This window comes from Ruditapes philippinarum, unplaced genomic scaffold (assembly GCF_026571515.1).
Source record: "Ruditapes philippinarum isolate M1 unplaced genomic scaffold, ASM2657151v2 ctg18895_1_1_1_1, whole genome shotgun sequence".
NCBI lineage: Eukaryota > Metazoa > Mollusca > Bivalvia > Venerida > Veneridae > Ruditapes > Ruditapes philippinarum.
Window position 1 is genome coordinate 1 of NW_026867095.1, and position 13352 is coordinate 13352.

The window sequence follows — 13352 nt, forward strand, 5'->3', positions numbered from 1 at the left end:
AAAAAAATTTTAATCATCACCAAGTGTAATGGTGGAAAACTAATATAACTCTTGAATAATACTTATATACATCCTCATAGTTATAAACAGAGATAAAACACATTTTAAATCTGATAATTAACTAATATAAATGTTCACAATTACTTATAGTTAAAAAAAAAAAGAAAACAAAGATACTGATAAAAAAGGAATATAATATTCACTTTATGGAATATACTAAATAAATGTTTACAACCATTAATGAAAATTTAACAGCTATAGATACCTCACCAACGTAAATGTGAGAAAAACAAATCTAAATCCTCCATTGTTTTTAAATGTAATAAATTAATACAATTTGAATTCTTAAAAAAAAAAAACACTGACTGTCTCCATGACATTTTATTTAAACTGGTAGAGCGGACTTGGAAAAAAGCATATACAGGCCTGTCAAACTGATGGACAACCTCAAACCATGTACCCCAATTAAAATTTGGTTAGCGGGGTACGTATAATAAAATTTTCAAAATGATCAAGGAAAATATTTATGCTCTTTAAAACTTTCATAGTTAAACTAATAAAAGGGGAAAAAACTCTCAAATTTTTAAAAAATATAAATATATATTAAGAGGATATAAGTAAGAAATGTCTAAATCTTGTTAAAAAAAAATTTTTGGTTTTTAAATTTTTCATTTTCTTTCTTTTTTTTCTTTCTTTCTTTATGTTAGAAGCCATCAAAAAATCAGTTTGACTTTTTTCCAAAATTACAGATAAAAACTGAATAAAAGAGAATTCATTGGTCTTTTTTAAAAATTAAAAACAAAATCTGAGAATCTTGTTATTCTAAGATAAAATGTAAAGGGTAGTAACAAAATTTTTTAAGATATTTTCTAAAATAAAGTGTAAAGGATAGTTCTTGCAAAAAGGAAGTAAAATGACAAGGATAGTTCTAAAATGAAATATACATGATAGTTTCTTTACCTTTCTAGTTTGATTCCTGTGATATATTAAGTTCTGTTTTCTATTGAACAGTTTTCTTTTTTACGTTATTAACCTTCTGTTTAATTTTACAAGAAGTTATAAATTTTGGTTCCAAAATAACAAAACCAACAATAACATTTCACGCGCGTGCGGCATGAAAATACTTAGAAAAAATACCTATCAGGCTCCCATTCGGAACTGCCTCGGCTATTATCTTATAAAAACCTCGAAAAACAATACTGATGATAAATAGTTCTACCACGTGGTTTCAGATGTAAACAGAAACAAAGATAATGTAAAATGAATGTATGTATATATTTGACATCTAATGTGTGTCCCGGTACTCTTATGCTTAAAAACATGCCTGACAACAATTTGTAATTTAAGTATGCCCACTGATGTTCAATTTTAAACAAATCCGAAATATGAATTTACTTAGTTTAGGTGGACTTTACTACATATATTGCTTGTTTACATGTTTAGTTTCTTAGCGTAGGTTAGACCGAAATACCGCATCCGTTCTTTGTATTCATACTATTGTGTTCGAGGTCCTTATCCGAAGACTGACGGAAAGGGCCGAGTAGTTGCGATTGTCAGGCTCCCTCAAATAAATGACCAATAAATTATATGATCATTGATCTGTTCAATTGATACAATTTTCATAATTTATATCTATTTTTGCATATTAATAGAGTATTTATAAATATAATTGCCTACCGACTGCGTAGATGTTGGTGTTAGAAACTGAGTTCACTTATCGAAACAAGACATATTCATTAAGGAACACATACATCTCACAGTGTTCCATTTCTCAATATAAATAACCTCATTGTTTATTCTGTCAAATAAATATGTATCTAAAAATGATAAATAACACAATATACAAGTTAACCAGGACAATTCTGTCGAATATCTTTTTCTTAAGATATTTCTTGTTATAAATTGAATCATGGAAGTTTGCGCTAAAGATGTGTGCGCCTGTCACATTATAAACATTGTTTTTTTTATCCTTAAAGATGTCGTTTCAATAGTTTCTATATTGAATGTTTGTTTTCTTCAAATTCCTCAGCTACGCTCTGAAAAGAAGTTATGCCCGGATTACCAAACCTGAAAATTAGGGTATAGATGGAAAACACCTATTAGGTAAAGATGAATAAAAAGCTTTAATGGAATATTGGTTTATTATTTTGTATCTTACATCAAATATTTTAAATAATGTTTAAAGTTCCTGAATGTTGTAATTAAGGATGTAACAATACATAATATATGTATATAATTCTTCTTCTAAAACAATTTCAAACATCCAATAATATGCTAAATATGTACTGAAAATGTGACTTTATTGAAAATAAATCTTTATTTACATGAAATGTAATTTCGGTAATTTTTTTACAAATAATGCTTTTTTAAACTTACAATATTGATAAATCTTCCTTTGAGCATCATATTTTTTATATAAAACCATAAAAAAAGATTGCGTTACATGCTCTTTAAGTAAATTGTTAGTAAAATTTCGATAAAGCTGTTGATAAAACGATAGTCTTACTAAATAGCGATTGGATTTTATCTAAGATATCTTTAAAAAATATTTCAACGCCTGTAATCATGTGAAATTACATATACAATTATAGAATGTAATCACTAATAAGAGTTATGTTAATTCATAAATAGAATATTGTGAAACAACTTTTGAATCACATGTTGAGTATTTTTAACAAATCATTGCCATCTAGACATGAGTTTAGGGTCTCTTTTAACAAACACGTCACATCTGGATAGCAATTCAATTTGAATACCACAATTTAAATGATCTTGGACATTGATCAAAACTCAAAAAATATGCATATCAGATTTCTAGTTAATAACATGCTACAGCTTATATTTATTCTGTAAATCTGTTTCACAATATGCAGCTTTATATAATGTCTTATAATATACTAGTCCATTACAAATCAGATAGTGTTAATATTCTTTTATATCGGAATGTTAGCGTTCTTAAGAGATGATCATATCACCTACCGTATGAAGCAATGGAAGTGTTAATGAATATCTAAAGTTGAAACTGTACCTGGTCTCGTGGTTCACGTTAGATCTCCCCATCATCAGATGATTCGTCCGTTATGTTGTTTAACACAAAATCGTCCTCGTGTTTGGTGGGCTTTTCTATGGTATTCATCTCGTCAATAGTCTTAGTAAACACATCTTTGACAATATCACAAACTAGCTCGTCATTGGAAACTATATGTAGCGAAAGTTTTTGCCATCTTTGTGTTTGGCAAAATTGTATCAGTTCATTCAAAAGCATTTCTGTACATGTCCTTGGATCTACATCGCCTACACCTGTATCATAAAAAAATTCATGTACTAGTAGTCTTGTATATGCTAACATTGTCGTAGTCTCTGCATCTTTGTTTTTATTAATTTCGAGAAAAAAAGACACGTGTAATTCGTGTGTTACAATAGAACTATTGCATTACTTTTGTTATTTCTTGTTTGGCTTATCTTTTTCACGAATAATAACTTTACGCGTTTGAATAATTCTTTCGTTTCAATTAATTAAATAAGAATACACAATAAAAGAAGTAATTTTGATATCGAGCAATATTTATAAGTAGCATTTACCTGTTCCTAATAAGGGCAAGGATACAGATGTAAATCTTCTTTCTGCAACTTCTTCAAATATTTTTGAGTACATCTTACGTATTGCGCTTGGTTCTTTCCGCGGCATAATTGCATGTATAATCCACATATAGCTGTTTCTTCCTCCAGAGGTTGTGACAATATCACCAACTGCTGGCATATGACTAAACTTAGTTGCCTTATCCTGCAGGTATTCTTCACCTCCATTTTTCAACAATAACTTCGCTACGATACCTTTAGCATTTCCTGCTATATTTTCGCTACATACAACAGCTTGGATATTCTGCAAATTTATTATATCACCACAATAAACTTGAACATTTATTTCACCCTCTATACCAAATTTACACACGAGCATTTTATATATTTCATATGCATATGAGAATTCAAAAAATGTAGGTACACTTGCACGTTGCAGACCTGCAGATTTGGGGCGATCCCTAGCGGTATTTTTTACTTTGTTTACCTTGACAACTTCAGCAACATATCCAGTTGTTTCCTGGTCAATCAACTTCGAAGTGCCTAGTTTTGCAATATCATGCTTGTGATCGATGACGGAATATGCAACACTTGGTCTTTGATCTTTAGCGGAATATAACACACCCGGTATTTCGTCCGTGGTGGAACATGTAACAATTGCCCTGTGATCTGTGGCGGAATGCACAATTCCTGGCCTGTGATCCGTGGCGGAATATGCAATACCTGGTCTTTCATCTGTGGTTGAACATGTAGCACTTGGCTTGTGATCTGTGGCAGCGCCTGGCCTGTAATCTGTGGTTAAAAACGCAACGCATGGTCTGTGATCCGTGGCGGAATATGCAACACCTGGCCTTTGGTTTGTTACGGAATATGCAGTACGGTCTTTTTTATCTGTGATGGAACTTGTATCACTTGGCTTGTGATCTGTGGCGTAATATGCATCGCTTGACATTTCATTTGTGCTGGAATATGCAACGCCTGGCCAAAAGCTGGTGGCTGAATGAGCACTATATAGCCTTGAATTGGTTAACGGATTATCAGTATCTCGCTTATGAGCATTTGAAAAAAATTCACCCCCTGGCCAGTGGCTTCTTTTGGAAAGAGCGGTATCTTGCCATTGTTTAGATGTTAAGCGGCTAGTATCTTTGTCGGGCCTTTGACAGAGAGTTGAATGTACACACTCTTGCTCATGGGGTAACTGTGCCAGCTTACTATTCGGAGTAAGTCTACCTTCAGATCTGAGCCATGATTGACATCTATCAACATTCTTTTCATTTCTGGTTATTTCAAAAATAACACTGACTTCTGTAGCTGGTGTTACTGTGAACAAAGTCTTGATTTTAAAAACACAACAATCTGAATAATATAATATCTATAAAATATTATATAATAATATAATATAATATCTCATCGATCTGCGGGTTGTAAAATATATTACTTGTATAGAAAAGATCAACAAATTTAATTTTTAGACTTTAGTTACACAAACATTTAAAACGTCAAGAAAGTTATGAAAAAATATTAAAATATAAATGATTTCATAATATTTATCGTTTATATGTATTTGCAATGTAGTACAAATTCAAATCATTACAAAAGTATTTCGGTTCTGAGCCATTTCTTTAATCTAATATGCATTTTCCTAGGTAAGACAGGAATCGCCGCTCTTAGAAAACGTCTTAATAATCCACCGCCTATATTTTCCTACATATACGTCATTTAAGTTGTAATGTCTATAAATCTTGGTGACATTAAATATTTTTTAAGCTCTCTTATCAATAATAAAAAGATACATAAAGACAAAAAAAAAAACGCAAAAGTATTAGCAACATAGCAAAAATTTCTCCAGGTAAGACAGAAAGTGCCGTATGCCGTTTTCAACAAAGCAACGTTCACGTTCAATGTTTATTCTAACACTATCGGAATTTTTTCTATATAGACAAAGAAGGCCGGAAGCGTGCATTATTCTACAACAATGCACTCGCCGTTCTTATTATCTCCCTGTGTATTTTCACATTGAAGGCGCCATTTTGTTTAAAAAATCTGATAAATTAAAACAATTTTTTTCGAATTTTGTTGTGAAAACTATCTAGAATGAAAGAAAATGGTCTAACTAAGAAAATTAATCCGAACACCAATATCTTTAATTCAGTCGTTAACGCTGTACAGACGTTTAAAGTGTTGTTTACGTGACGTCACAATATAGCGCCAAACAGCACGTGCAAAACAATCAAATCAAGTTCGCTATTTAATGTCGCAAACGAGTTTAGTTTTACATTTATTTCACTTTTAATAATTTGTATTTCGCTTGGAAAATTATAAACTGAAATAAATAAACAAACAAAGTTGTATCAACGTTTTCAAAATTCGTTATTTTCAAAATGTTTCTACAAACGGTAGATTTAACAGTTTTTTTTCAACCCACTGGAACGGCCTCTAAAGAACGTTTCTATTGGAAACTCTGAGGCGAAAACAAATTCAACCACCAAACATAAAGTCCAACGTTATAATAAAAATTATATTTTTTCTTGACGTATTAGAATGGAAATAGATATCAATTCTTCGTGCATTATTGTATAATAATGCACGTTTTTCGTTCAAATGCTTTGTAATTAATCACTCAGGCCTATCGGCCTTCGTGATTATATTACTACGCATTTGAACTAAAACCGTGCATTATTCTACAACAATGCACTCAGAATTGATATCTATTTCCTAAATAAAAGTCATTTCGACGTTTTGCTTATTAGACGCAACACTATGCGTTATGCTTGTACTCGTATAATGAAGAAACGCGCCGTACTAAAAAGTTCATATTGCTATGTACCTCATAGTAAAAAAAAATGTTGATTATAGATACTTAGTGACAAAAGAGCTATCCAAATAACACTAGACTTAGAAAAAGAACAGTTATTTGTAACAATATTAACTGTGGTTACGGATTAAAAGTGTGATCAAACATCATACATTCTAATAAAAGGATATATTTACCTAGCTTTTCAATAATTCTCTGGAAGGTCTGAAGTTAGATGGTATTAACGTTAATTAAAAGTAAAATTATATTGTTTTCATAATGTTTTGGTTGATTGTCGAATGAATTGTAACATAAAATGTCTCTGTTATTTCAGACATATGGACATTGTACGTAAACAAATAACATCTTCTAGAACTAGAATAATGCTCAACAGTTAAATCAATGATTTTGTGCATGATACATTAGCTCTAAAGAAAATAAACTATCATAGTTCTAACATACAGACATTTTAAAAGTATTCTTTTACAGCAAATATGTAGCTTTTTACAATTACGAACTTATTATGGATGTTACTGCAGCTATAAAGCAAAACAAGTGTAACAATTGAAAGATAATTTGACAGAATAACAAATCTTATTTCAAAGCACAGTACAGCTGTATGAAAAAAAAGTTGCATTACTTTGCCGAAATATATCAAAATTATTATTTCAAAATACAATTAAGGAAATGAAACAAAAAAAATATTATTCGATTTAATGATAAAATCGTGCATGTTATATTTTTCATTAATAACAGTGGCGACTTTTTGAGCATTACGTAAACAAAATTAACTTTTACCTCAAATAAAATTAAATCTTTCGGGTGCATCACGATCTGTACTTCTTTTATTGGAACTGCTCCTATTCCTTTGTCCTCATATTCCTTTGTAAATCTTTCTATTGCCATTACCATTTCAGAGGCCACTTCTTTAATTGAATATTTAAGCGAACCTGTACCCATTGCTGGAAAAGCTATTGATTTATAGCAGTATCCAGATGCCGTTCTTAAACAAAGCATCACTGCATTCCGTATATCCTGAAAATTAAACCTCAAATTGAATCCACGCCTTAAAAGTAGAATATATGTTATATTTTACGCAATACTATCGGTTTCCTACCTAATATAGATGCCTTCAACCTTCATAACCTCATGCAATAAAAGGTTGTTTGTTTACGTTTTAACTTTTAAGCATAGTCTCATAGATTTTGAATAAAGTGTCAATTGCATATCATTTTATAGTGACACTGTATATGTTTCTTTACCGACAAATAAGCACGGCTCTAGATACTTGTCAAAACGACATAGAATCATAAAAACAAATCAACAAAAATCTTAACTTGTTTACATACTATAATATAGCATTCCGATGTTCGTTCTCTTTGAAGAGTGATGTGAAAAACGGCCTTACATTTTAGTGCGTAGCCACCCGTTACAGCAATTATATCAGGCTTTATTCCATGAGGGAACTCCTTTTTGCATTCTTCCTGAAGTTTATGACCTGCAGCTGCAAGTAGTGCTGAAGATACTTTACCAAAACGAAGCTCCAAACCTGGAGAAACAGTATTCACTATTACATCAGCCTGTGTAAGATGCCAAATTATCGCAAATTAAACTATGTTTGTTAATATATTGACATAAGAGTACAATTTAAATTATTGCAAATTGCAATAACTATCAATTACAGAGGTAGAAAAGTTTTTGATGGAATGTAACAATTGTTCAAAATATATGAAAATGAACAAACATATTAACGTAAAAATATTCAAAGAGGATTTCAATAGAGATATGTCCAACTCTCTCCGTTTCAATTATATACGTATTTACATTAAAATATACACAATAAGAGCAGACAATCATATCTATTAGTGTATGTCTACAGACATGAAAAGCACTAAATAAAACCCTTCTATTTTGTGACTCAAACAAGTGTTATGTTTACTCCTAACGTTTCGAAACAAATATACTAAATATTAATGCAGAATTTTAAATTGTAAACCTGATTGCAAAAATAACATTTAAATCTACCTTAAATGAAGATTTAGGAATAATAAAGTGTCTTACAACAGCATTTTCCAAATATCCTTTTACAATTTTAATTTCTGGTTGGCCAACATCACGATTAAAGTCTGTAAAAGCAAGTAATGACTATTGTTAGACAAGTTAGAAGAAAATCCAATTTACTATTTGTTAACACAATAAAATAAAATAGTTACGTCGTAGTCGTTTCCTTGGAGAATGTGAGTTCATATCATCGTTTTGTTAACAAACTGTTAGTAACGCAGAGCGTCCTGTTAGCTCAATCAGTAGTGCGTTGGACTGTGAATCGGGCGACTCGGGTTCAATTCCCGGACGGTGAAGGTCACTTTCTTTGTGTTTGAACTTATGAAATCCCCTTTACGGTCATTCACACACTGCACCATTGCTCATGCATGAACAGAAGTAATCAGTTCCTTGCAAAAATGAAAGCATCTAGTACTGGTAAACTAATTCACAGTATATTCAGTATATGTTCATTGTACACTTTCTTTACAAAAAGATAACTATGAATTTACTTGCCTTTCATTCTGGTCCATAAACGAGATCCAAAATATTCATCTGTTTCCACAAAATCTGAGTGCTTTGCTATGCAAAGTATCACTGAAAACCCTTCAGCTGTTCCTGGTGCCATCAGCCATTCAACGAAACTGTTTACCATACATCTCATGATACTGTTGAAATCCCAGTTTGCAAACGAGGATATTAGGAATGCAACAACCTTTTCGCTGCTAGAAGCAACTTTCCCGAGATGGTGTTTATAATGTAGCCTATAGTGTTGTCATCATTTTGTCCTCGGCTAACCTTTTCCGGGACAGCGATTTCGACAAGGTCATCTCTTATAACTTTAAAGGTGTAACCTATACAAGCATATGTACAATTAAATAACATTTATTTAAGACAGATAAACTGAAGAAAGAAATAAAGATATTGATATGAAAAGAGTGTAAAAAGTAATACGAAATCATGTTTTTACGTTTATTTGTGTATTACTTAAATATAAAGAAAAGAACATTATTAGCGAAATAATCGATTTTCTGTGCAGTGTTTAAGAAGAGTACCGCTAGGCGGAGCATTATATGCCCGAAGATTTTTTAAGTAAAGATGAAGCATTTGTTAGACATGGGAATTACATAAAGTAACAATCCTCCGATGAAGTTTGAATACTGTAGTCCAAATGGAACTTGATTTATGCTCTGGAAACTGTTTTCAGTTTTAAAGTAATAGTGACCTTGACCTTTGACCTTGTGTCCCCAAAATCAATAGGGGTCTTCTACCCAATATGGACACTCATATTATAAAGTTTGAACACTGTGCGCCAAATGGAACTTAAGTAATGCACCGAAAACTGTTTTCATTTTTAAGGTAATAGTGACCTTGACCTTTGACAATGTAACCCCAAAATCACTAGAGGTCTTTTACCCAATATGGACAATCATCCTATGAAGTTTGAATATTATGGGCCAAATGAAACTTAAGTTATGCTCCGGAAACCAATTGCTAACGAACGGACGCCTGGGGGTATAACATAATATGCCCGAAATTCTTTCGGGCATATAAAAAACGTCACGTAATAAATTTTTAAATACATAAGACATACAAGTGGTGATTGTATTGTTCCTCTTTATTCCATTAATCACATTATAGTCTGCTTTTAAGTGCCTGTCAATTATGAATACATTATAGCACTCATTTAAATTTACGATAAATAATATTGAATAAGCTCAAGTTTTGAAAAATCACAATAGCTTCATGTACAAGTCGTTATTGCAGTCTCAATAGCACAGTCAATTATGTTTCTAGCCACAGATACTTGGAGCTGTGGAGCTCAAAACGCCTTAAAATCCAAATAAAAATGTTTATTTGTCAATCCTAGTACATAGACTTATAATTTATGTCAAAAATTCTTAAATATAAGCTGTTATTGAAAATAAATCGAATCTGTGCTTCTAGCCCTGCTGTTGCCATTGTTTTTTTCTCTTTCTTTATTTTTGCAATACAGTTTCCTGGAAATGGCAGGTGTAAGCAAAAATGTAGACAAGGATGTGAGGTAACTTTAAATCGTTTCGTATTGTATTTTTCCGGATTGAAATTATATTTATTGATTTTAATCAAATTAAATTTATATATAAATTTTTAAACCATGTTATTTTAAAAGATGAAGACTTTACCAAAATAAGTGCAAAACATATAAAAACAACAACATAAAACAATCATAGCTTCAATAATATTGAAAATTTAAAAACGAAAATACATGGACCTAGGCGGGCTCGATCTTATAACAAGTAGAACATGTTTAAATTACCCTATCATATATTGCGTTATAATGGTCAGAATAATTATTTCATAGACACAAACTAAATTTAAACATACCGAAAGTTAATCAAAATTGATATATTGTAGGCATTGGCCTTATATTAGCAGTATGCAATTGACTGGTTAATGAAAATCAAAATGAAAATCAATGAGTACTTTAAACAGAAAAGCTTAACAATTTATCGCGGAAAAAATGCATGGTTTTTTTGTTCGTTCACTTTAATCTCGCGATGATATCAATATATTTACTACAAAATACTAGAAGCAGTACCAGTTAGGAAAAAATTATACAAGATATTCGAAACGTGTTCAATTCATTAAGACACAGTTTAAAAATCTGCCTAATTGTTATTGCAACAGATGCTCAATCTGATATCCTTGCAATAGTAAATCATTCTATATCTTTTTGATCAGCTTTCTAATGGTCAGTTTATGCATGACTGCTCAAGTTTGCGTTTGCTCCATTCGTCTTTGAGAGCCTTTTTAAGACCGGACATGGTATAAATCTAGCGATTCCGTTGCCTACGATTCAGTATAATCAAGACCATGGGAGCCGCATCTTGGCTTTTTGGCATATGTATGAAACAATGCTTTTAATGAATTAATCGCATTGCACGAGTTTTTGTAAGCTATAAAATCTTTTAACGTGTTATGATTGTGTTTCATAATAAATCTAACACCTCTATTAATATAGCTGTAATCTTTCCTTTTCAAGAACTTCATTAGCACTAAAATACCATTATCTTATAGCTAAAAAGTCAACAATACCTTTAGATTGATCCTTCTTGCTCATCATAAACATTTTGTCTACACATAAATCATCGAACGCTGAAAATTTGACAGTAAGTTGTTTGCCTCTTGAGGATAACCAAATACTGCTGCAATTGCCGTGAAGCCTGTTAGTAACATGTAACCTTTCACAAACATATGATGTTTTCTTTTCAAGTAATACAGAAAACTTTTGCCAGCACTTCTCAAAGTCGCTTTTATCTTCAGATGATCTGATGATGCATGTTGGTCCAGTAGAAGGAACCTTTATTTCTTTTGTACGGATAGAAGGTACGGTCTCGTTTAAATATTTAACAGCACGTAAAACATTTTCTTTCTCTCCTTGAATAAAAAATGAACACTCTGATTCATCTTTAATTACTTTCACTTTATCACGGTTCACGACCTTTTCGAGCTGAACTGACTTACAGAAATATTTAAAATGCACTGGTTCAAGCGGACCAAACTTTTTCGTAACTTTTGATTTTCCTTGTGAATGCATACTCGTCGGCGAAATTGGCTTCCTTCCCTCGCTGATATCATTAAACTCACAACATGCTTCATCAACGGCGTCTTTCTGACCTAGCAAGTTAAGACGACAGGCCTCATCAATATAAACAACTATTCTATCTTGATATACTTGCTGGAAATGATCAACAAAAGCGTCTTTCTTTTCTCTTTGACTACCAAAAAGCAAGAAATCTCTATGAGAAATATTTCCCGATACATACTTGGCTGCTTTATCAATAAGGTTTCTGTCGAATCCAAAAAGGAAGATTTCGTTATGAACCTGTTTGGCGACGCAATACTGATAATCGCTCTTCAACAGGTTACTCACGACATTTTCTATTGAAAAACGTTTAAGAGCTAAACATGTTTTTGTTGGGAACTGTAATTTCTTTTCAGCAAGATCATTTTCCATGGAAAGTAACTTAGACTTAGCATTCCCTACTTCCTGTGTAGTGCCACCTAATATACATTCAACGTTATCGCCATTTTCTCTGAATCTAATGGCTAAGTTTGGACAATCTCTCTTAAGATTTTCTTGTATCACAGAAGAAAACTCCAACAGAACGCTTTTAATAGGGATTCTTTCTTCTGTAAAACCGTTTCGTGCACTACTTGATGAAACACGAATTGAGCGTGTTCCTGTAAATGAAATGTAAAACCAACATATACACTGTATAATTTGCATATTACAAAGCAAAATGTCTTCAGGTTTATACTATTCTTTATTTCAAAAAATCATAAAAACAATTTCAAGCGGGTAAAACAATTCTTAAGCGAATATTAAAATTTGTGATTAAAAATAGTTAATTCAGCTATATTGTGTATAGCACATTTATATTGTCACATGGATTGTGCGACAATAATCCATGAATTGTGACAACTGATACGTTTCATGATAACATCTGGAGGCGTGCGTTCACAGAAACGCTAAAATTAATCCAAAATAAAGAACAAAAAAAAAAACACAAAAAAAACACATCCAGTTAAAGCTGGTCTGTCGTCATGGCAAGAATTATAGCAATATGCAAAATTTATTATGTAAAGCAGTTTACCTTGTTTAGCACTGAGGTCATTGTGCAACATTCCTCGATCTGCCATGTTAGATATGTGTAACGTACTTTGTCCTCACAATAAGAATGTGTCCCAACAATAAAAGTGTGTACTCACAATGATGGTTTGTCCTCACAATGATAGTGTGTCCTCACAATGATGGTTTGTCCTCACAATGATGGTGTGTCCTCATAATGATAGTTTATCCTCACGATGATACTTTGTCCTTACAATGATACTGTGTCCTCACAATGACCGTGTGTCCTCACAATGACAATGTGTCCTCGCAATAATAGTGTGT

General features: G+C 31.9%; 1 protein-coding gene across 1 annotated transcript; it reads right to left on the reverse strand.

The window, feature by feature from the left end:
• Positions 1-1293: 1293 nt before the first annotated feature.
• Positions 1294-7333, reverse strand: LOC132734847 (uncharacterized). Its single transcript, XM_060721710.1, has 5 exons — positions 7172-7333; positions 6571-6598; positions 3583-4935; positions 3029-3300; positions 1294-2067 (listed from the first exon to the last, which is right to left on the reverse strand). The coding sequence occupies exons 1-4, from the start codon at positions 7331-7333 to the stop codon at positions 3047-3049; spliced, it is 1797 nt and encodes a 598-aa protein (XP_060577693.1). The 3' UTR covers positions 1294-2067; positions 3029-3046.
• Positions 7334-13352: the final 6019 nt, after the last annotated feature.